This window comes from Chiloscyllium plagiosum, unplaced genomic scaffold (genome assembly GCF_037043375.1).
Source record: "Chiloscyllium plagiosum isolate Xiang-an unplaced genomic scaffold, Cpla_swu_hap1 HiC_scaffold_46, whole genome shotgun sequence".
Taxonomy (NCBI): domain Eukaryota; kingdom Metazoa; phylum Chordata; class Chondrichthyes; order Orectolobiformes; family Hemiscylliidae; genus Chiloscyllium; species Chiloscyllium plagiosum.
Window position 1 is genome coordinate 1,655,719 of NW_028270184.1, and position 22,169 is coordinate 1,677,887.

Sequence of the window (22,169 nt, forward strand, 5' to 3'; positions counted from 1 at the left end):
ACCACACATACACCTCCCCCCCCTCCCCACCCAGCGATATCAAACCACACATACACCTCCCCCCCTCCCCCCCCCCACCCAGCGATATCAAACCACACATACACCTCCCCCCCTCCCCACCCCGCGATATCAAACCACACATACACCTCCCCCCCTCCCCACCCAGCGATATCAAACCACACATACACCTCCCCCCCTCCCCACCCCACCCAGCGATATCAAACCACACGTACACCTCCCCCCCTCCCCACCCAGCGATATCAAACCACACATACACCTCCCACCCCCTCCCCACCCCACCCAGCGATATCAAACCACACGTACACCTCCCCCCCTCCCCCAGCGATATCAAACCACACATACACCTCCCCCCCTCCCCCCCCACCCAGCGATATCAAACCACACATACACCTCCCCCCCTCCCCCCTCCCCACCCAGCGATATCAAACCACACATACACCTCCCCCCCTCCCCACCCAGCGATATCAAACCACACATACACCTCCCCCCCCTCCCCCCCCACCCAGCGATATCAAACCACACATACACCTCCCCCCTCCCCACCCCGCGATATCAAACCACACATACACCTCCCCCCCCTCCCCACCCCGCGATATCAAACCACACATACACCTCCCCCCTCCCCCCCCACCCAGCGATATCAAACCACACATACACCTCCCCCCTCCCCCCCCCACCCAGCGATATCAAACCACACATACACCTCCCCCCCTCCCCACCCCACCCAGCGATATCAAACCACACATACACCTCCCCCCACTCCCCTCCCCACCCAGCGATATCAAACCACACATACACCTCCCCCCCCTCCCCACCCCACCCAGCGATATCAAACCACACATACACCTCCCCCCTCACCCCCCACCCAGCGATATCAAACCACACATACACCTCCCCCCCCCTCCCCACCCAGCGATATCAAACCACACATACACCTCCCCCCACTCCCCTCCCCACCCAGCGATATCAAACCACACATACACCTCCCCCCACTCCCCTCCCCACCCAGCGATATCAAACCACACATACACCTCCCCCCCTCCCCTCCCCACCCAGCGATATCAAACCACACATACACCTCCTTCACCCCCCCTCCCCACCCCAGCGATATCAAACCACACATACACCTCCCCCCACTCCCCTCCCCACCCAGCGATATCAAACCACACATACACCTCCCCCCCTCCCCTCCCCACCCAGCATTATCAAACCACACGTACACCTCCCCCCCCTCCCCTCCCCACCCAGCGATATCAAACCACACATACACCTCCTTCCCCCCCCTCCCCACCCCACCCAGCGATATCAAACCACACGTACACCTCCCCCCCTCCCAGCGATATCAAACCACACATACACCTCCTCCCCCCCTCCCCACCCCACCCAGCGATATCAAACCACACATACACCTCCCCCCCCTCCCCACCCCACCCAGCGATATCAAACCACACATACACCTCCCCCCACTCCCCTCCCCACCCAGCGATATCAAACCACACATACACCTCCCCCCCCTCCCCACCCCACCCAGCGATATCAAACCACACATACACCTCCCCCCACTCCCCTCCCCACCCAGCGATATCAAACCACACATACACCTCCCCCCACTCCCCTCCCCACCCAGCGATATCAAACCACACGTACACCTCCCCCCCTCCCAGCGATATCAAACCACACATACACCTCCTCCCCCCCCTCCCCACCCCACCCAGCGATATCAAACCACACATACACCTCCCCCCCCTCCCCACCCCACCCAGCGATATCAAACCACACATACACCTCCCCCCACTCCCCTCCCCACCCAGCGATATCAAACCACACATACACCTCCCCCCCTCCCCTCCCCACCCAGCGATATCAAACCACACATACACCTCCTTCACCCCCCCTCCCCACCCAGCATTATCAAACCACACATACACCTCCTTCCACCCCCCCCCCCCCACCCAGCGATATCAAACCACACGTACACCTCCCCCCCTCCCAGCGATATCAAACCACACATACACCTCCTCCCCCCCTCCCCACCCCACCCAGCGATATCAAACCACACATACACCTCCTCCCCCCTCCCCCCCCACCCAGCGATATCAAACCACACGTACACCTCCTCCCCACCCCACCCCACCCAGCGATATCAAACCACACATACACCTTCCCCCCTCCCCACCCCACCCAGCGATATCAAACCACACATACACCTTCCCCCCCTCCCCACCCCACCCAGCGATATCAAACCACACATACGCTTCCCCCCCCTCCCCACCCCACCCAGCGATATCAAACCACACATACACCTCCCCCCCCTCCCCACCCCACCCAGCGATATCAAACCACACATACACCTCCTCCCCACCCCACCCCACCCAGCGATATCAAACCACACGTACACCTCCTCCCCTCCCCACCCCACCCAGCGATATCAAACCACACATACACCTTCCCCCCTCCCCACCCCACCCAGCGATATCAAACCACACATACACCTCCCCCCCCTCCCACCCAGCGATATCAAACCACACATACACCTTCCCCCCCTCCCACCCAGCGATATCAAATCAGAGATATACCTCCTCACCCCCGCCCCATTCAGAGATATCAAATCAGAGATATACCCCCTCCCCCCGCCCCATTCAGCAATATCAAATCAGAGATATATCTCCTCCCCCCGCCCCATTCAGCAATATCAAATCAGACATACACCACCTCCCCCTCCCTGGCTTGTTCCACAATATCAAGTCAGACCACGAGGGAGCTCTCCGATTGGTCCCACCCACCCATCTCACACCCAGCCACCAGTGCTCCTTCCCCAGCTCCAGATCTGGTGAATGTATTCTGACCTACCATTTCTCTGATCTCCGCTGCCTCCTTTTGAACCTGCTCCCACTGCACTTTCAGGCAGCGCATCCCAGATCACAACAGCTCGCTGCCTCCGTTAAAACGTTCTCCTCAGAATCACAAAACACAGAGAAGGCCCTTCATCCTATTGAGCGTGTATCACCAAAACTACGCTATATCTACAAGTGGCCTGAATGCTCTTCAATCTGTGTCCGTCTGGGGGTGGCTGACCTTCCTGCTGCTGGGAACAGGTTCACACTGACTTGCACCGATCCTGTTCAATCTCCTTTCACTTCCCCTCAGGTTGGTTCAGTGTGTGCGAGAGAGAGAGGACCCCCTGAATAATATTGGAGTTGAACTGACAGAAGAAGGGGGGGAACTGGGCACTGCAGAGACGTATGGTACAGTGCGCGTACAGAAAACACTGCCTTCTTGTTGCAGAAATGCCTCATTACAACAATATCCTCTGACCGCACAAGCTCACGATTCCTGTTCTCGGCTCCTGCTCCAGTTCCATTGCTGACCAGCCACGGCCCTTGTCAATATTACACATTCGCTCAAGCTGCACCTTCCTTCATACTCGAGGGGAGACTGCAATGTGGAGGAGCAGCAGTCCAGGCTGCTCCAGAATTCCGGGTTTACGGCACCACCCTTGCTGCAAGAGCTACTGAATCTTCCCAACAATCCATTTGAAAAGCTCACAAAGAGCTCCCCCAGTCCAGGTCCAATCAGAAATGCGAGCTCACTGTGTCTTCCTCACAAACTCCTGCAGATCTGGTTCAGTAACACAGCCAGTTATGGGAATGCTGCTGGCTGTCCTGTAGGTTTCACCAAACCCCTCCCACGTTGGGCACATTGCAGCTTACAGAAACTCCACAAAATGTTTGCCACAAAGCCTTGCACAGAATATTCAAGAGACTAGCATCAGACAGCACCGGAACAGTTAACCTGAAAACTTGCCCCAAACCAGGAAGTTAAGCTCAGTGCTTACATACACCTCTGCCCTTCCTGAGGCTGGGCACGTGGACGTGAGGAATCTTAGGAGACATCTATCTGTAAATTCAAACCTCAAAATGTCGTGCCCTTTCAAAGGGGGAGAAAAGTGGTAAAGCAGTACAGGATTAAGTTCAAAATCTTGCAAGAGACAATGACAAGTTAAATTTCAGGACTCATCTCACAGCATCTTCACACATTGTGGAGGAGAACACCCTCTGCATCTCACCTGGTTACTGGGTCCCATGCAGTAAGTTGATTGCATGGCCTAACACATACGGTCAATCACCGACTGGGACACCCTTCCAACTAATCTCAGTGCAGACACCTCTTCTCCTGGCTCAGCCTCTGTGCTAAGGCCAAGTGCAGCCTCAGACCCTGCACTAGCAAACAGTGATGAAGCAACGGTGGGGCATGTGCAGCTCAGTAGAACTAAGTGTTAAAGTGCTCTCATACTTTCAACACACCATGCCTCAGAATATTAGAAGGTTACACTCTGTAAAACGTGCAGCAAACCATTGGATGTGTTTGATATAATTACCCTGGGTGTCGTAGCTTTGAGCCAATGGATTCACTATGGACTGCACTAGCCCATCTTTAAACTGAGCTCTGAGGGGGTCATTTCATCCGATTGGATCACACCCACTCTGGAAACCACACGGCATCGCAGGACAGTGCTCGCTCTGAATAACACATGTCACAGAACATGAAGACTCCCATTTTTAACATTAGGGCTGCAGCGATAACTTTGTATAGGGCTTAGTTATGGTGTGTCTGTGCGTGTGCCTGAGCAACAGATGCCAAGTGCAGCTGAACTGAACCCAGATCAAGGAAGATTGAAGAGGAGCAGCGTTTTACCACTGACTGACCCATTGTCACATTACCAGCTCAGGCCCAGCCAGGGAACGGATCACCCAGTGCTTCCATCCACCCCTTTTCAACAACCCAGGGAGCGGGAGAGCTGGCTACTGCTGAGGCTAGCCCACTAGGCGTACCTAGGGGCACCATGACAATCAGACAGTACCTTTGGAGTGAGGGCAAGGGGAGACAGCGGGGGAATAAAGACCAATGAGCAGACGGTGCTGGGGAAGCAATAAACTGACTCACAGCTTTCAGGACTAATGCTGTATGTCAGCCAGCAGCAAACACAGATTAGCAAGGGGCAGAAGCAAATGCATTAGTCCCACCAAAGACAGATTAACAAGATGAAAAGTCAGAATAAAAAGGGACAAGCAAGTGGTAATGAACTAGCTGTGATGTGACAGCAGCAGGAACACCGAAAAGTTGGGCAGAATGAGCTGGGAGTGAAAACTAATGCAAAAGCTAAAGCAGTCAGCAAGCTCTAGGCTAGGAGCGGGGCACGGCCCTGTCTAGGTGGACATGTTAACTTACACTCAATTCAAACAGGATGAAGAGTCAAAGTGTCAGGTCATGTAAAACACCTGCTCACCTCTTCTCCAGGTTATATCCTGTGGTTCCAGAGGCCACCTCCTTTTACCTGTTAAAATTTAATAATTCAACACGGTGCCCCACAACAGTGTCAGATAAATCTCTCCGGTTAGTCGGAGGGAACACAGGGGCCCGAGGGTTGGAGGGCCGAATGTGGCGTGTGCCTGTCTGTGTGCGCACATGCGTGTATTCGGGGAGTGGCCAGGGACAGTGCGTGTAGGTGCATGTATTTAGGGAGGGTGCCAAGTTCAGCTTGAGTGTGTTGGAGGGCCCATGTGTGACGTGTGCCTGTGTGCAGGTGCGTGCATTTGGGGAGGGGGCCAGGGACACCATGTAGGGGTGGGTGTGGGTGCGTGCATGTATTTGGGGAGGGGATTATGGACAGGGCATGCTGTGCGTTGGAGGGCCCTTGTGCGGAGTATGCGCACGCGCGCACATGTACTTGGGGACAGGGCGTGCTGTGTATGTTGGAGGGCCGATGTGCAGTGTGTGTGTCTGTGCACGCGCACGTGTGTATTTGGGGATGGGGGTAAAGGACAGCGTGTGAATGTGTGCACATGCATCAGTCAGAGCTGGTGCAGGCAGAGTGTGAACACAGAAGGGGTACAGGCAGGCAGACTGGTGTCAGATGCTGTGTTCGTGGATATATAGATCCCTACCAAGCACATAGCATCTGTGGGGAGATGTCAGGCCGGTGACAGGCAGAGAGAAAAGCACCAGGGCTATGAGAGATTTAGGGAGGGATCGAAGGTGGTGATGATGGAGAAACAATTCAAAGTCTGAGAGAAGATTTGTAGCTCGGGTGCTCGTTGTTGTGGTTCTGTTCGCCGAGCTGGGAATTTGTGTTGCAGACGTTTCATCCCCTGTCTAGGTGACATCCTCAGTGCTTGGGAGCCTCCTGTGAAGCGCTTCTGTGATCTTTCCTCCGGCATTTATAGTGGTTTGAATCTGCCGCTTCCAGTTGTCAGTTCCAGCTGAGAACAGGCAGGGAATTCCTAGAGACATGGCACTCATCCACAGATTCAGTCAATAAGCACATCGACCTGGACCCAATATACCGGCCACTGCAGCGGACAGCTGGAACTGACAACCGGAAGCGGCAGATTTAAATCACTATAAATGCCGGAGGAAAGATCACAGAAGCGCTTCACAGGAGGCTACCAAGCACTGAGGATGTCACCTAGACAGGGGACGAAACGTCTGCAACACAGATTCCCAACTCGGCGAACAGAGAAACCAATGTAACAGGTTAGCGGTGCTCAACTTAGTGATGTTATGAACCAACCACTTGACTCGGTCCCTGGGACGGGATGGTGGAAACATGATATCTCCCTTCCCAACAGCAATCCTACGGCCTCTCAGGACAGAGGGGAGGACGTTTACAACCTCGCTCACCTCATCGACTTCAACAGATCGACTCAGCAGGTACACTGCTGCATCTGAACAGCCTCTCATGAGGTTGGGGAGATTAAACAGCCCCATTAGGATTGCTCTTGGTTAACAAAGGTCTCTCTCAAAACCATCTTCTACAAAAGGCAGAAGCCAGGTTATTTTTGTAGAGAAAGCTGACATTCCAGGGCCAGCAGCAAACGCCAGAGCCAGATTGGATTAGTCTGCATGGTGGCTCTCAACTCCGGAGTGGGGGGTGATCCTACAAAAAACTACAACCATCACTGTGACAAGGTCCCTGCAATTCATCACCCTACCTGAAAGAGGCACTCTGGTGTTCAAGTAAGCTTCTCCTGCCAAGTGAGAACATTACATGAATGAATGAATCTACAGAGACATGTCTAACCTGACTGCTCATCCTCCAACTCCAAGCATTCCACACTGGGCAGCCAGCAGACACCCACTGATGGTACTTTCAAACCAAAGTTTACAAGGGCATGTTCAAAGCTGCTCGAGGCTTTACTCAGTCCCTTCGCCATAAGCAAAAAGCCAGAACAGAAGCGTGCATGCACTGGTGATGAAGGGGATGCAACAGGTGCAGAGTTTAGCACAGCCAGGGAGGTACAAGGTTCAGGGTCGCTGTATCTCATGAGCATCTCTACCACAGAATCCGCCTCACCTCCTGCCTGGGTCTGCTGTCGATTCTCTGATAAGAGAGAGATCACCGTGATCAGTTAATAACTCCACAGCAGCTTAGCAGGGGGCACCCTGAATAGAGTCTCTCATCGTGGAACACTGCACAGAGCAGTAGGAGTTAAGCTCGCTGGAGAAGTTTGGGATTGGATCGATGTTTTATCCATTGATCAGGTCTATGTTTTCACATCAGTGTGGTGTGCAGAGAGATTCTGATCTCCCCTCTGCTTTAATATCGTTGCAACCCCAAGCATTAGTATCATTAGGTGCACAAACAGGACTAAAAAGACAGCGTTGGTGCAGCATTTACCTAATGAACATGTTCTTGATTTTACTCCACATGCTACCGACTGTGCTACTAATTTTTTCCGTGTAACTGAGGGGGTGGAAGTTGCAAAGAGGTGGGAGGGGTGGGGAGAAACAAAATGGAATAAAATAACAAATAAAAAACAAAATGAGTTTCAGTTGTGGTTGTTCAGACAGTAAAACACCAAGAGCTTATACAATTTTTACCAGCAGTCACACAACAAGGGAAGAAATCTGCCTATCTCCTGCACACCACAGCTATTGGCACCCATCACACCCAACACTGAAAGCAGGGGAGCCAGACAGACAGAGCGCGAGAGAGAGAGAGAGAGAGAGAACGCGAGAGAGAGAGAGGGAACGCGAGAGAGAGAACGCGAGAGAGAGAGAGAGTGAGAACGCGAGAGAGAGAGAGAGAGAACGCGAGAGAGAGAGAGGAGAGAGAGAGCGCGAGAGAGGAGAGAGAGAGCGCGAGAGAGGAGAGAGAGAACGCGAGAGAGGAGAGAGAGAACGCGAGAGAGGAGAGAGAGAACGCGAGAGAGGAGAGAGAGAACGCGAGAGAGGAGAGAGAGAACGCGAGAGAGGAGAGAGAGAACGCGAGAGAGGAGAGAGAGAACGCGAGAGAGGAGAGAGAGAACGCGAGAGAGGAGAGAGAGAACGCGAGAGAGGAGAGAGAGAACGCGAGAGAGGAGAGAGAGAACGCGAGAGAGGAGAGAGAGAACGCGAGAGAGGAGAGAGAGAACGCGAGAGAGGAGAGAGAGAACGCGAGAGAGAGAGAGAAAGAGAACGCGAGAGAGAGAGAGAAAGAGAACGCGAGAGAGAGAGAGAAAGAGAACGCGAGAGAGAGAGAGAAAGAGAACGCGAGAGAGAGAGAGAAAGAGAACGCGAGAGAGAGAGAGAAAGAGAACGCGAGAGAGAGAGAGAAAGAGAACGCGAGAGAGAGAGAGAAAGAGAACGCGAGAGAGAGAGAGAAAGAGAACGCGAGAGAGAGAGAGAAAGAGAACGCGAGAGAGAGAGAGAAAGAGAACGCGAGAGAGAGAGAGAAAGAGAACGCGAGAGAGAGAGAGAAAGAGAACGCGAGAGAGAGAGAGAAAGAGAACGCGAGAGAGAGAGAGAAAGAGAACGCGAGAGAGAGAGAGAAAGAGAACGCGAGAGAGAGAGAGAAAGAGAACGCGAGAGAGAGAGAGAAAGAGAACGCGAGAGAGAGAGAAAGAGAACGCGAGAGAGAGAAAGAGAACGCGAGAGAGAGAAAGAAAGAACGCGAGAGAGAGAAAGAGAGAACGCGAGAGAGAGAGAGAGAACGCGAGAGAGAGAGAGAGAACGCGAGAGAGAGAGAGAGAACGCGAGAGAGAGAGAGAGAACGCGAGAGAGAGAGAGAACGCGAGAGAGAGAGAGAGAGAACGCGAGAGAGAGAGAACGCGAGAGAGAGAGAGAGAGAACGCGAGAGAGAGAGAGAGAACGCGAGAGAGAGAGAGAGAACGCGAGAGAGAGAGAGAGAACGCGAGAGAGAGAGAGAGAACGCGAGAGAGAGAGAGAGAACGCGAGAGAGAGAGAGAGAACGCGAGAGAGAGAGAGAGAACGCGCGAGAGAGAACGAGAGAGAGAGAGAACGCGCGAGAGAGAGAACGCGCGAGAGAGAGAACGCGCGAGAGAGAGAACGCGCGAGAGAGAGAACGCGCGAGAGAGAGAACGCGCGAGAGAGAGAACGCGCGAGAGAGAGAACGCGCGAGAGAGAGAACGCGCGAGAGAGAGAACGCGCGAGAGAGAGAACGCGCGAGAGAGAGAACGCGCGAGAGAGAGAACGCGAGAGAGAGAGAGAACGCGAGAGAGAGAGAACGCGCGAGAGAGAGAACGCGAGAGAGAGAGAGAACGCGAGAGAGAGAGAGAACGCGAGAGAGAGAGAGAACGCGAGAGAGAGAGAACGCGAGAGAGAGAGAACGCGCGAGAGAGAGAACGCGCGAGAGAGAGAACGCGCGAGAGAGAGAACGCGCGAGAGAGAGAACGCGCGAGAGAGAGAACGCGCGAGAGAGAGAACGCGCGAGAGAGAGAACGCGCGAGAGAGAGAACGCGCGAGAGAGAGAACGCGCGAGAGAGAGAACGCGCGAGAGAGAGAACGCGAGAGAGAGAGAACGCGAGAGAGAGAGAGAGAACGCGAGAGAGAGAGAACGCGAGAGAGAGAGAATGCGAGAGAGAGAGAACGCGAGAGAGAGAGAACGCGAGAGAGAGAACGCGAGAGAGAGAGAACGCGAGAGAGAGAGAACGCGAGAGAGAGAGAACGCGAGAGAGAGAGAGAACGCGAGAGAGAGAGAGAACGCGAGAGAGAGAGAGAACGCGAGAGAGAGAGAGAACGCGCGAGAGAGAGAGAGAGAGAGAGAGAGAGAACGCGAGAGAGAGAGAGAGAGAGAGAGAGAGAGAGAGAGAGAGAGAGAGAGAGAACGCGCGAGAGAGAGAGAACGCGAGAGAGAGAGAGAACGCGAGACTCCCCAGCTCTAATGGTCAAACCAACTGGCAAACCATGACACTGGGACAGCTATGTAAAGGGAATGACTCACAAGGAGCTTGACAGTTAAAACAGATCGCTGAAGCTGATTCCCCTCAGAGTGATGGGAGGGTCTCCAGGCAGCAGTAGTCCTCTGCTACCTGGCCCCAGTGAATACATCAAATGGCTGATGACAGCAGGATCTCCAAACATCTCAGGCAAGTCCTCTCTGGGTCACATGTAACATCTGAGCTGTCCAGCAGGGAAGCCAGGAATGCCATGCCTACTGCATACCCCAGGCTGCAGTCATTGGCTGATCATCAGTCCAGACTTGGGAATAAAGCCCAAGTAGGATATGAACAGATCTGATGACTGGGAAAACTGCAATAGCTGAAAGAGAGAGAAAGACCAGCAGACCCCTTCCCAATAACAAAACCACACACAGAAGACATTCAAAAACACAACAAAATAGCAGAGCTATTTGGAGAAAAGTGGGTGAGAAAAATCCATCAATTGCATGGGGAACAGCCCTGCTTTTACATGGCAAACAAAGAGCTGCAAGGGAAACAGCAACATCATGTATTTCTAGAATGTTATCAAACATCCCAAAGTGTTTCAGAGTCAGGAGAAAACAGAGTCTCAGCTCCCTGGAGCATGAGAGTGATCAGCACAGGAGACCAAAAACTCGGAGATATCACAAGAGGATATTAAAAGAAGCGACAAGATCATGGGTGACTGCTTATTGCAGTAACAGTGGATCGGTGGCAGCGTCCCTACCTCAGGGTTAGAGGCCCAGGTTCAAGTCCAATTATCCCAAAGGTGTGCCATAACAATCACTGGACAGGTTAATTACAGGAAACTACAAAATGTGTTAGCAGTTTAGAGATCCCACCTGCCTGATACCTAAAACGGAAGATTATCTCACAAGGAAAGGTTGGATCTGTATCCATCAGAACTTGGGAGAATGAATGCAGTTCTTACTGAGAGACAGGACACCCTGAGGGGATTGACTTGGTGGATGCTGAGAGATGGCTTCTCCTCCTGGAGTAAGGGACATGCTTTCAAAAGGGGCTCCTCATTTAAGGTGAGATGTTGGAAGGATGTTCTTCACTCAGACGGGCTGTGGAACACACTCATCTCCTGGGAACAGTGGACTCAGGATCACTGAATATACATTCAAGGCCAAGATAGATGGACAAAGGAAGGGACTGTATGTGATATATATGGGGGGGAAGCGGGGAGAATCTGGTGCTGAGAGCACAATTAGATCAGCCATGATTCAGCAGAACACGAGAGGGGCTGAATGGCCTCCCACCACTCCTATTTCATAGGCCACAAAAACCCAGATGGGACTGCAAGCTTCATGCTATAGAGGATGAGGGAATGTAGAGCTTGCCAGCTGCAATAATGGACTCACTAGGGCTGCTGCTTAGTCTGAACAAAACCATGGGGCAGCTCTGACGGCAGAGAGTAGAGACTGCTCCCAGTAACTGTGGTGTCTAAAACAAGGGGAAAATGGATACAGGGCTAAAACGTAAGATATTTAAGAACAGAGGGTACAACCTGCTTTCGACTGAGACAGGAGTCCACTCCCAGGTTGAGGTGGAAATACAGGCAAAAATCAACATTCAAGATGAGACCGGGCAAAGGAGAAAGGACCATGGAAGAGGGTGTTGACACAGATGAACACGGGCACCCATTGGCTGGACTGAATGACAAGACTAAAAGCAGCAATTTTAAAAAACAATTTATTCTCAAGATCGAGGCATCAGTGGCACGGCCAGTGTTTATGGCCCTTCCTGATTTGTCCCTTAAGGTGGTGGCAGTGAGCTGTCTACTTGAACAATCCCAGTCCATGAGGCAGAGATGCAGGAAGTAATTGAGGTGGTCAGTCGGGTGTTAACCTTTGTTATGAGAAGTACTGAACACAAAAGGAAGATGTTGTCCTTCAGTAATACAAGGCATTAGTGAGACCAGATCTCAAATACTGAGCAGCTTTCAAGGAAAGAAGGAACACATTGGAGTAAGTTCAGCGAAGGGTTACAAGATTGATGTCTGGAGTGGGTGGCTGGTATTATGAAGAAAGGTTGGACAGACTGGGCTTCAACATTAGAAACATGAGTTGGGGGCTGAGGTGGGGAGCCTTGATTAAAGTGCCCAAGACTCCAAATGGTTGGATATGGAAATAATGTTTCCTCGTGGCTCAGTCCAAGGCTAAGGGAGTAAGTTTTATCTGTAGGGATGGCTCTTTCAGGATAGAGATGAGGAGAATTTTTTTCCTCTGCGTTGAGAGCGTTTGGAACTCTGCCTCAGAAGAGGGGGGACTTCTAGATTTATTTTTAAAGACAGGAGTGGGCTGGGCTTTTAAAACTACAAATTCTGCAGAAACTCAGCAGGTCTGGCATCGTCCATGGAGACAAGAAACAGTCAACATTTCGAGCCTGATATGACTTCTTCAAAACTGAAGCATTAACAGAGTTTCTGTAGCACTTTGCGTTTGTTTCAGGTCTCCAGCATTCAGAGTGTTTGGCTCAGTGAATACATTCTTGTTAAGAGAATCAAAGGTTATTAGTTTAAATAAGAATGTGGAATTGACCATGATCTTATTGAATAGCTGAGGGCCTTCTCTGCTCCTAATTTGTATGTTTGGAAGGTACAGTCAGAGGGCTATTATGGAGGGTGTTCTAGATTCAGACCCAGCAACAGTGAAGGAACAACAATATGGTGCTGACTCAGGATGACATTCAACTTGGAGGGGAACAAGGGAGGAGTTACTAAAACAGTTAGGTAACAAGTTGGATAATGACAAGCCAATAAGAGACTCGCAGGAAGTTATAACTGAAACAGATGAAGACCTTGATAATAACTGCACATTCTATACCGCTGGGTCAAATAATTAATATTTTTACAGAAGCAGAAATAAAAGAAATCTGCAAGTAAACATCCTTCATTTCGGTCAACTCAGGGACGAGAAAGAGGGACACTGGGAAATAGTTGGTGAATTTTTCACACCCTGGAGTTTTAATTCTGTAACTGAGACAGCTGAGTGAGTACTCACGAGTCCTTCCTTTTTCGTAAGTGCTCAAACACCATCAGCCCCCGCGAGTTGATACTCAGCAGCAGCTCATTCCCAGTCATGATGTCCATTCTGAACGGCTTGGAGGTGATGATCACTTTGTACAACTTGTTTTCAAAGCCCAGTTCCACACTGTCTTCATCCCTGCCTACAACTGTTAAGCTGAAAGCCAGAAAACACATCCATTACCTTTATGCAGGATGGTCCGATTTAAAATCTATTAACAATCTGGTCAGAAGTCACACGACACCAGGTTACAGTTCAACAGGAAGTGACTTCTCCTGACAAAGGAGCAGCGCTCCAAAAGCTTGCAATTTCAAATAAACCCATTGGACCATTACCTGGTAATTTCTGATTTTGCCCACCCAGTCCAACACCAACACCAACACCTCCATGCCATGGTCTCAAAATATTTGAGCAAACCACCAGACAGCTGTTCCAGAATGCAAGGTGGGAAAACATTATAAAAAAAACTCTTTATTCTGTACCTAATCCTGTGCTATCCCTGTCCTGGGAGGATCTGATGGGGACAGTGTTGAGAGAGCTTTAACTTCAGTTTAAAAGGATAGGAGTAGATTTCCTCTGCATCTTTACCCCCATGCTATACCTAGCCTGGTACAGTTTGTTGCAGACAGTGTTGAGTTATTGTTATTTTCAACCTAAAAGAGTAAAGAAAGCTTTACTCTGTACCTGGTCCACTGTTATCCCTGTCCTCTGAGTGTTTGACGGGACAGTTTAAGTTCAGTGTTCAGCTTAAAACTCTTAAGGGAGCTTCAACTTCAGTTTAAAAGGGTAGAAGGAGCTTTACTCTTAGCTAACATAGTGTTGTTCCTGTCCTGCAAATGTTTGATTGGGACAGTGTACACAGAGCTTCACTCTGTACCGTACCTACCTATGGGGACAGTATAGTTTGTGACTTTCTGCTTGAGAGAGGAGAGATAGCTTTACTCTGCATCTAATCCCGTCCTGGGAGCGTTTGATGGGGATGGTGTTGAGGAAGTTTGAGTTTCTGATTAAAAAAAGGAGTACCCTGTATTTGACCCCAGACTGAAACAGAAATGGCTGGAAAAGCTCACCATGTCTGACAGTATCCGTAGAGAGAAATCAGGGTTAACGTTTCAGGGAGAGCGACCCTGCCTCAGAACTGCATTCGACCCCATGTTGATTTAATTCCCGAAACCAATCGTCAGTTTAAAATTCACATTCAATAAATAGGTACTTCAATTCCTTCAACAGCTTCACAAAAAGGAGTGTACGTATCGGAATACTGTGGAGTAAGGAACCAAAACAAGTCGGCTAGCAACTTACGGTACAGTAGGCGGCTCTTGCACTAACACGTCCCGAACTTCATATCTTGTTTTCAGTGGATTTAATTCATTGATTTTAATCCTGGTCATATTCCCTTGCAGACCATATACTTCAAGTAGGAGCGGAACCTGTGAAAGATGCAAGGATTCACATCTCTATCCAACTCCAACCAGGGGTGACAAACAGGCTCCACAGTAATGTCCACCCCACCCCTCCCCTTCCCTCCCACTTGTTTAGCTCTCTGTCTGGCTGTGGCCAACATTGTGATGCTGATGTTGAGGTTCAGCTCCAGAGGTAGCAGCAAAAGAGTTCAATGTAAGTGGGCTTGGCCCACAGCAGTTTCTCCTCCCATCGCTGCTGCTATTTGTTCCAGGTTGGACTTTCCACCATTCCCAGCTCTGCTCGCTGTTTGATGACAATAGCTGAATGGAAATCAGGAAGGTGGCTGAGAAATGACCATGGAGGATGGGAAGCCCAAGCTGAAATGCCCTAGAGAAGAACAAACATGGTTTGGGGCTGTACCTGACTCCCTGTGAGGACAGGGACTGGGGCTTTGGATGGAGAGATTTAGAGCTGGCTTCAGGGGTTGCGTTCCCTTCAGCTGGAGGTGGGATCCCAACAGTCAACACAGAGTCTCAGCTAAAATATTCACCTGTATTCCCAAATGCTTCTAAACCACAGCACAGGAGACGACCAATCCGCCCATTATTTCCATGCTGGCTCTTTGATATCAATCAGTGCATTCCAGAGCACAACAGAAATAAAATTCTCACCCCACTCCCAAAGACACAGCACCACTCACCTTATTCACTTCATTAATCAGCTGCAGCTTCACGCTTTCATGGGTCACATCCAATGAGTTGAGCAGAGCGCGATAGGGAGAATTCTCCGGTTTAATATTCCTCTGTCGCCTGGGAAAGAATAATTGCAGTCATCGGACAGTTTGCATCTCAGTCCAATTGTTCTGAAATAGAACTCTCTTCAGCCAAGTGGTGGGTGCAGCAACAGCTCAAAGCAAACTGGCTCACAGATGGAGCACAGAGTTATAAATCACATGAAAGTGGAGTTGCAGGTAGATAGGATAGTGAAGGCAGCGTTTGGTATGCTTTCCTTTATTGGTCAGAGTATTGAGTACAGGAGCAATTGTGTGCAATTCTGGTCTCCTTCCTGTAGGAAGGATGTTGTAAAACTTGAAATGGTTCAGAAAAAATTTGCAAGGATGTTGCCAGGGTTGGAGGGTTTGAGCTACAGGGAGAGGCTGAACAGGCTGGGGCTGTTTTCCCTGGAGCGTCGGAGGCTGAGGAGTGACCTTATAGAGATTTATGAAATCATGAGGGGCATGGATAGGGTAAATAGTCAAGGTGTTTTCCCTGGGGTGGGGGTGTCCAGAGTAGAGGGCATAGGTTTAGGAAGAGAGGGGAAAGATATAAAAGGAACCTAAGGGGAAACTTTTTCAGGCAGAGGGTGGTACGTGTATGGAATGAGCTGCCAGAGGATGTGGTGGAGGCTGGTACAATTGCAACATTTAAGAGGCATTTGGATGGGTATATGAACAGAAAGGGCACTTAGAGGGATATGGGCCGGGTGCTGGCAAAAGGAACTAGATTAATTTCAGATATCTGGTTAGCATGGACGAGTTGGATTGAAAGGTCTGTATCTGTGATGTACATCTCTGTGACTCTGCTCCACAATGTAGAGGTGTTGGACTGGGATGGACAAAGTTAAAAATCCACACCACACCAGGTTATGGTCCAACAGTTTATTTGAAAGCCTGTACTTCCAATTGAACCTGCTGGACAATATCCTGGTGTTATGTCATAAAGATGTACAGTATGGAAACAGACCCTTCGGTCAAACCCATCCATGCCGACCAGATATCCCAACCCAATCTAGTCCCACCTGCCAGCACCCGGCCCATATCCCTCCAAACCCTTCCTATTCAGAGACCCATCCAAATGCCTCTTAAATGTTGCAATTGTACCAGCCTCCATCACTTTCTCTGGCACGTACACCCTCTGCGTGAAAAAAGTTGCCCCTTAGGTGCCTTTTATATCTTTCCCCTCTCACCCTAAACCTATGCCCTCTAGTTCTGGACTCCCCGACCCAAGGGAAAAGACTTTGCCTATTTATCCTATCCATGCCCCTCATAATTTTGTAAACCTCTATAAGGTCACCCCTCAGCCTCCAACGCTCCGGGGAAAACAGCCCTAGCCTGTTCAGCCTCTCCCTATAGTTCAAATCCTCCAACCCTGGCAACATCCTTGTAAATCTTTTCTGAACCCTTTCAAGTTTCACAACATCTTTCCGATAGAAAAGAGACCAGAATTGTACACAATATTCCAAAAGTGGCCTAACCAACGTCCTGTACAGTCACAACATGACCTCCCAACTCCTATACTCAATCCAGACAGACACAGAAATACATGATTCCGGGCACTGAAATCTAGCTCGTCAGGAATTTCTCTAACCTGGCTCAGGAATTAGCATTTGCAGGTCCCAGGGAACAAATAGCCAGCTGCTTTTCCTTACGGATAGGTAACTAAGCACATCTAATCCACACACAACACTTTCCAACAGTCAAACCTTTATAGGCGCTTCACAGGAGTATAAATCGGACAGAAATGCTGCTCAGGGGGTATCAAAGAAAGGTATTCCACAACACAGTCAATGGCACTGGTTTTAAGAAGCTTCTTTAAAGAGAGAGGGACAGACAGGTTTAGGAAGGCAAAGTTGGACATTAATAAGATATGGAGAGAAACATGTGAAGGCTTACAAAACAAAAAAGACAATGTCAAAATGCAAGATGATGCAGGAGTATTTGCTGACATCTTTCACCACTCCTGACTACGACCTGAAGTCCCCTCCTGCTTCAAAAAGACCAACATCATCCTGGTGCCAAAAATCCCTCATGCAGCATGCCTCAATGACTCCAGCTCAGTGGCTCTGACCTCCAACATTATGGGAGTGCTTCCAGAGGTTAGTCAGAGCTCACATCAACTCCAGCCTGCCTCAATCCCCTGCAATTCACCTCCAGTCAGAAAGGTCCATGGCCGACACCATCTTCCTGCCCCTGCATTCATCCCTGGAATGTCTCGGACTTACTGACTACAGCTCCTCTTTCAACACCATCATTCCAAACTAATCTCCAAACTCTGAGAGCAGGTCTCTGCTTCATCCCCGGCAACTAGATCTTCGACTTCCTGATGCACAGCCCACGAACAGTGAGAATAGGCAGCACCAGCTCCCTCATGATAACCTTCAACAGCAGCACCCCATAGGCTGTGTACCCAACCTCTTACTATACCCCATTATACATCCATGGCTGTGCAGGCAAACACTGTCCTAACTCCATCCACAGCTTCGCTGACGACACCATCGCTGTAGGCCTGAGACAGAGTGCTTGGTGGTGTGGTATCAAGAGAACAAGCTCACCCTCAACATCAGCAAAACAGAAGATCTGGTCATTAACTTCAGGAAGCAAGGTGGATGGTACGTCGCTGTCTATATCATTGGAGATGGTGGAGACGGGTGCGAGCGTCAAGCTCCTCGGATCACCTGGTCCATCCACGTTGATGCTACAATCAAGAATCCATAGCCATGTCTCCACTTCCTCGGGCAGCTATGGAAATTCAGTATGTCCATAAAGACTCTTACCAATTTTTGCAGAAAGGCACCATTTTATCTGGATGCATCTGGTATGGCTTGGTAGTCTGCCCAGGACCCAAAGAAACGACAGAATTGAGAACACAGCCCAGTCTATCACGCAATCTGGTCTTCCATCCATTGACTATTTGTGCTTCCCACTGCCTCAAAGGCAGCCATTGCCAAAGACCCCTCTCACTCTGGTCATAATCTCTTCCAATCTCTGCCATTGGGCAGAAGATACAAAAGCTTAAACACATGGACCAACTGATACAAGAACAGCTTTTTCCCCACTGTTATACTTCTGGATAGACCCCTTAATTTTAAATTGAATGTTGATCTTGCTCTTTGTGCACCTTCTCTGCAACTGTAACATTGTAATCCTCGTTCAGTTCTATTACCCTAACGCACTTCGTATGTTATGATCTGCCTGTATTACACACAAAACAAGACTTTTGACTGTACCTAGATACATGTGACAATAATAAATCAAATCAGGTTAAATCAAACAATCTCACCAGTCTATGAACTAATACACCGAAAGGTGCCCTCACGTTAATACTCATTATTCGACTCGCTCAGCCTACAAGTTTAAAGTAAAACCCATTTGCATCAATTTTACAGCTTCTAAAACATAAAAGACAAAACACTTGGAGACAAAGGACATGGATTGAGAAAGATTTTGACCCTTGTATTTTGTGAATACTTACTTGCAGAATGCACTTTGTTCACAGGTTTTAAAGTTACTTCTGTCCACAGCTTCTGTTGTAGTGATATGAAGAGCCACCCAAGTTAGGAATATCCATCGCACACTGGAAAGAGAGACAGTAAGTGAACCTATTTTTAAACTAACTGATCAAGTGTAGGACACCCACCAATGACTCCTCACACACCTAGAGTTTGGAACACTGTACTCACAAATACCAGAGTCAATGCTACATCAATGTACAAATCACCACATCCAACAGCATCAAATCTGATAAGCCAGTCACAAACACATCAAAATTAGAGGTGTACAGCATTATCATAAGTTGAAAGTACTTCCCCCTCCCCACAAATTACGATTTAAAGCCTCAACATTTTTAAAAAAGTGTTTCTCGTGATCAGTCATTATTTGGAAAACGCAGCAGTCAATTTTCACACCTCTAGTTCAAGGCGTAAATGATCAGATTATGTTTTATCATAGAATCACTACAATGTGGAAACAGGCCATTCGACCCAATGTGTCCTCACCGACCCACTGAAGAGTAACTCACCCAGATCCATTCCCCTATCCTATTATTCTACATTTACTCCCAACTAATGCACCTAAGCTACACATCCCTGAACACTATGGACAATTTACATTGACCAATTTATCTAACCTGCACATTTTTGGACTGTGGGAGGAAACCCACACAGACGCAGGGAGAATGTGCAACTTCCACACAATTGCCCAAGGCTGGAATTGAACCCAGGTTCCAGGCGCTGTGTGGCAGCAGTGCTAACCACTGAGCCATCACGTTGATTAGGAAGCTGGATTCACAGGCAGGGGAATAGGAGTTGAGAGGTAGTATGAGGTAATGGGGATGGTGAGGGGAGTTGGGGAGTAGGAGAATAAATGGGTTGAGCTGGGGGTGAAGAGGAAGTCATCTGTGGGCGGTTCATGCGGAGTGGGGGTCTATCTGTGGGTGAAGGTGAGTTAGTGGGGTGGGGGTTCTGTCTGCAGGATGGGGATTGAGGGGTCCATTTGGATTATTGGAGGTCTGTCTGTGGGTGAAGACGGGGGGGGAGGGGGGGGTATGGGTTCTGTCCATGGAGGCGGAGTTTGGGGTTGGGGGCCTGTCTGTGGGATGGTGATTGGGGTTCCATTGGGAATAGGGGTCTGTGGGATGGGGGGTGGGGAATGGGGCCTGTCTGTGGGGGTGGGGATTAGGGAGTGAGGGTCAAGGTCTGTCTGTGGACGTGGGGATTGGGGAGTTGGGGTGTGGGTCTGCCTGTGGGGGAGGGGATGGGGGGGCCTGCCTGTGGGGGTGGGGATGAGGGTCTGCATGTGGGGGCCTGCCTGTGGGGGTGGGGATGAGGGTCTGCATGTGGGGGAGGGGATGGGGGGGTCTGTCTGTGGGGGAGGGGGCCTGTCTGTGGGGGGTGGGAGAGGGGTCAGTCTGTGGGGGGTGGGGCCTGCCTGTGGGAGAGGGGCCTGTCTGTGGGGGTGGGGGGGGCCTGTCTGTGGGGGTGGGGGGGGGGGCCTGTCTGTGGGGGTGGGGCCTGTCTGTGGGGGTGGGGGGGGCCTGTCTGTGGGGGTGGGGCCTGTCTGTGGGGGAGGGGCCTGTCTGTGGGGGAGGGGCCTGTCTGTGGGGGAGGGGGAGGGGCCTGACTGTGGGGGAGGGGCCTGTCTGTAGGGGTGGGGGAGAGGCCTGCCTGTGGGGGAGGGGCCTAGCTGTGGGGGTGGGGGAGGGGCCTGACTGTGGGGGAGGGGCCTAGCTGTGGGGGTGGGGGAGGGGCCTGACTGTGGGGGAGGGGCCTGTCTGTAGGGGTGGGGGAGAGGCCTGCCTGTGGGGGAGGGGCCTAGCTGTGGGGGTGGGGGAGGGGCCTGACTGTGGGGGAGGGGCCTGTCTGTGGGGGTGGGGGGGCCTGTCTGTGGGGGAGGGGCCTGTCTGTGGGGGTGGGGGAGGGGCCTGTCTGTAGGGGTGGGGGACTGTCTGTAGGGGTGGGGGAGGGGCCTGCCTGTGGGGGAGGGGCCTGTCTGTGGGGGAGGGGCCTGTCTGTGGGGGGAGGGGCCTGTCTGTGGGGGAGGGGCCTGTCTGTGGGGGAGGGGCCTGTCTGTGGGGGAGGGGCCTGCCGCCTCCAGGCCGCTCCTGTTGCTAACCTCCTGGCGGCAGGAAATCCTGCTCCCCCTGAGCCCGGCTCCATTAGAAACCCCTGATAACGCACAAGTCCGTGTCCCCACGCGGAAGGAGCGAGGTTCTGGTCTCTCTCCCTACATTTGCTCCCCCCCGTCCGGGACCTACGGACAACAGACTCAAAGGGAAACCCTAAAGCCCAGGACCCGCTTCACCTCAGCCTCAGCCTCAGCTCCACCGCCGCCATCTTGGCCGAGCTCGAGCCGCCCGCGTGACGTCAGCGCGCCCCTGAACTTTACCCGCGGACAAGCCCCGCCCCTCAGCCGGCACGGAGCGCGGACACGTCAGCTCAATCTGATTGGCATGCGCGGGCAGGGGCGGGGTCACAGGCAAGACGCGGAGCATCACGGGTGGCGGGCTCACGGCGATTTGATTGACACGACGTCGTACGTCACTGGGAACGGGGTCAGAGCGGGGTGATTGACTTGGCTCTGTACGTCTACCGGGGCGTGGTCAGATCTCGGTGATTGACATGTTCCTGTGCTTCACTGGGGGCGGGGTCACGGCCAGGGGTGATTGACAGCTCAGACAGAGTCATTGCAGGAGGCTGTTCAGCCCATCCTGTCCAGACCTGCTGGGCCAAATGGTCTGTTTCCACACTACAAGGATTCTATGCTGGGCATCTCAGAGTATTTTCTAGAGCCCCTATAACTCAATCTGCCCCTGCTTTACATCCATAACAAAAAGGAACAGGAATAGGCCACTGGAGTTTGCTCCACCATTCAATAGGATCATGGCTGATCCAACATTCCTCACTCTCACTTTGCTGCCCCTTCCCCATGACCCTCAATCCCCCGCCTGATCCAGAGTCTATTAATCTCAGCCATAAATATCCACCATGACTTGGAGGTGCGGGTGTTTGACTGGGGTGGACGAGGTTAAAAAATCACACCACACCAGGTTATAGTCCAACAGGTTCATTTGGAAGCACTAGCTTTCGGAGTGACGCTCCTTCATCAGGTGGCTCTGGGAATGGAATCTTTAACTATCTGTGAACATACACACCCAGATCCCTGTGCAGCCACAGTCCCTCAGAATTGTACCCAATATTGGATATTGTATTTCCATATTTCTTCAAACCACAAATCCAT

At 51.1% G+C, this 22,169-nt stretch overlaps 1 protein-coding gene across 1 annotated transcript in view; it reads right to left on the reverse strand.

Annotated features, from left to right (window-relative positions):
• The window catches only part of LOC122543974 (neutral alpha-glucosidase AB-like), a 58,510-nt gene extending 37,244 nt beyond the window's left edge, over window positions 1-21,266 (reverse strand). The window contains exons 1-7 of the mRNA XM_087983586.1: window positions 21,234-21,266; window positions 18,907-19,008; window positions 15,357-15,465; window positions 14,555-14,682; window positions 13,229-13,408; window positions 7,700-7,765; window positions 7,014-7,049 (exon numbers count right to left, since the gene is read on the reverse strand). Coding sequence (XP_087839712.1) covers window positions 7,014-7,049; window positions 7,700-7,765; window positions 13,229-13,408; window positions 14,555-14,682; window positions 15,357-15,465; window positions 18,907-19,008; window positions 21,234-21,265 — 653 coding nt within the window. The 5' untranslated portion in view covers window position 21,266. The remainder of the gene's footprint in view (window positions 1-7,013; window positions 7,050-7,699; window positions 7,766-13,228; window positions 13,409-14,554; window positions 14,683-15,356; window positions 15,466-18,906; window positions 19,009-21,233) is intronic.
• Window positions 21,267-22,169: the final 903 nt, after the last annotated feature.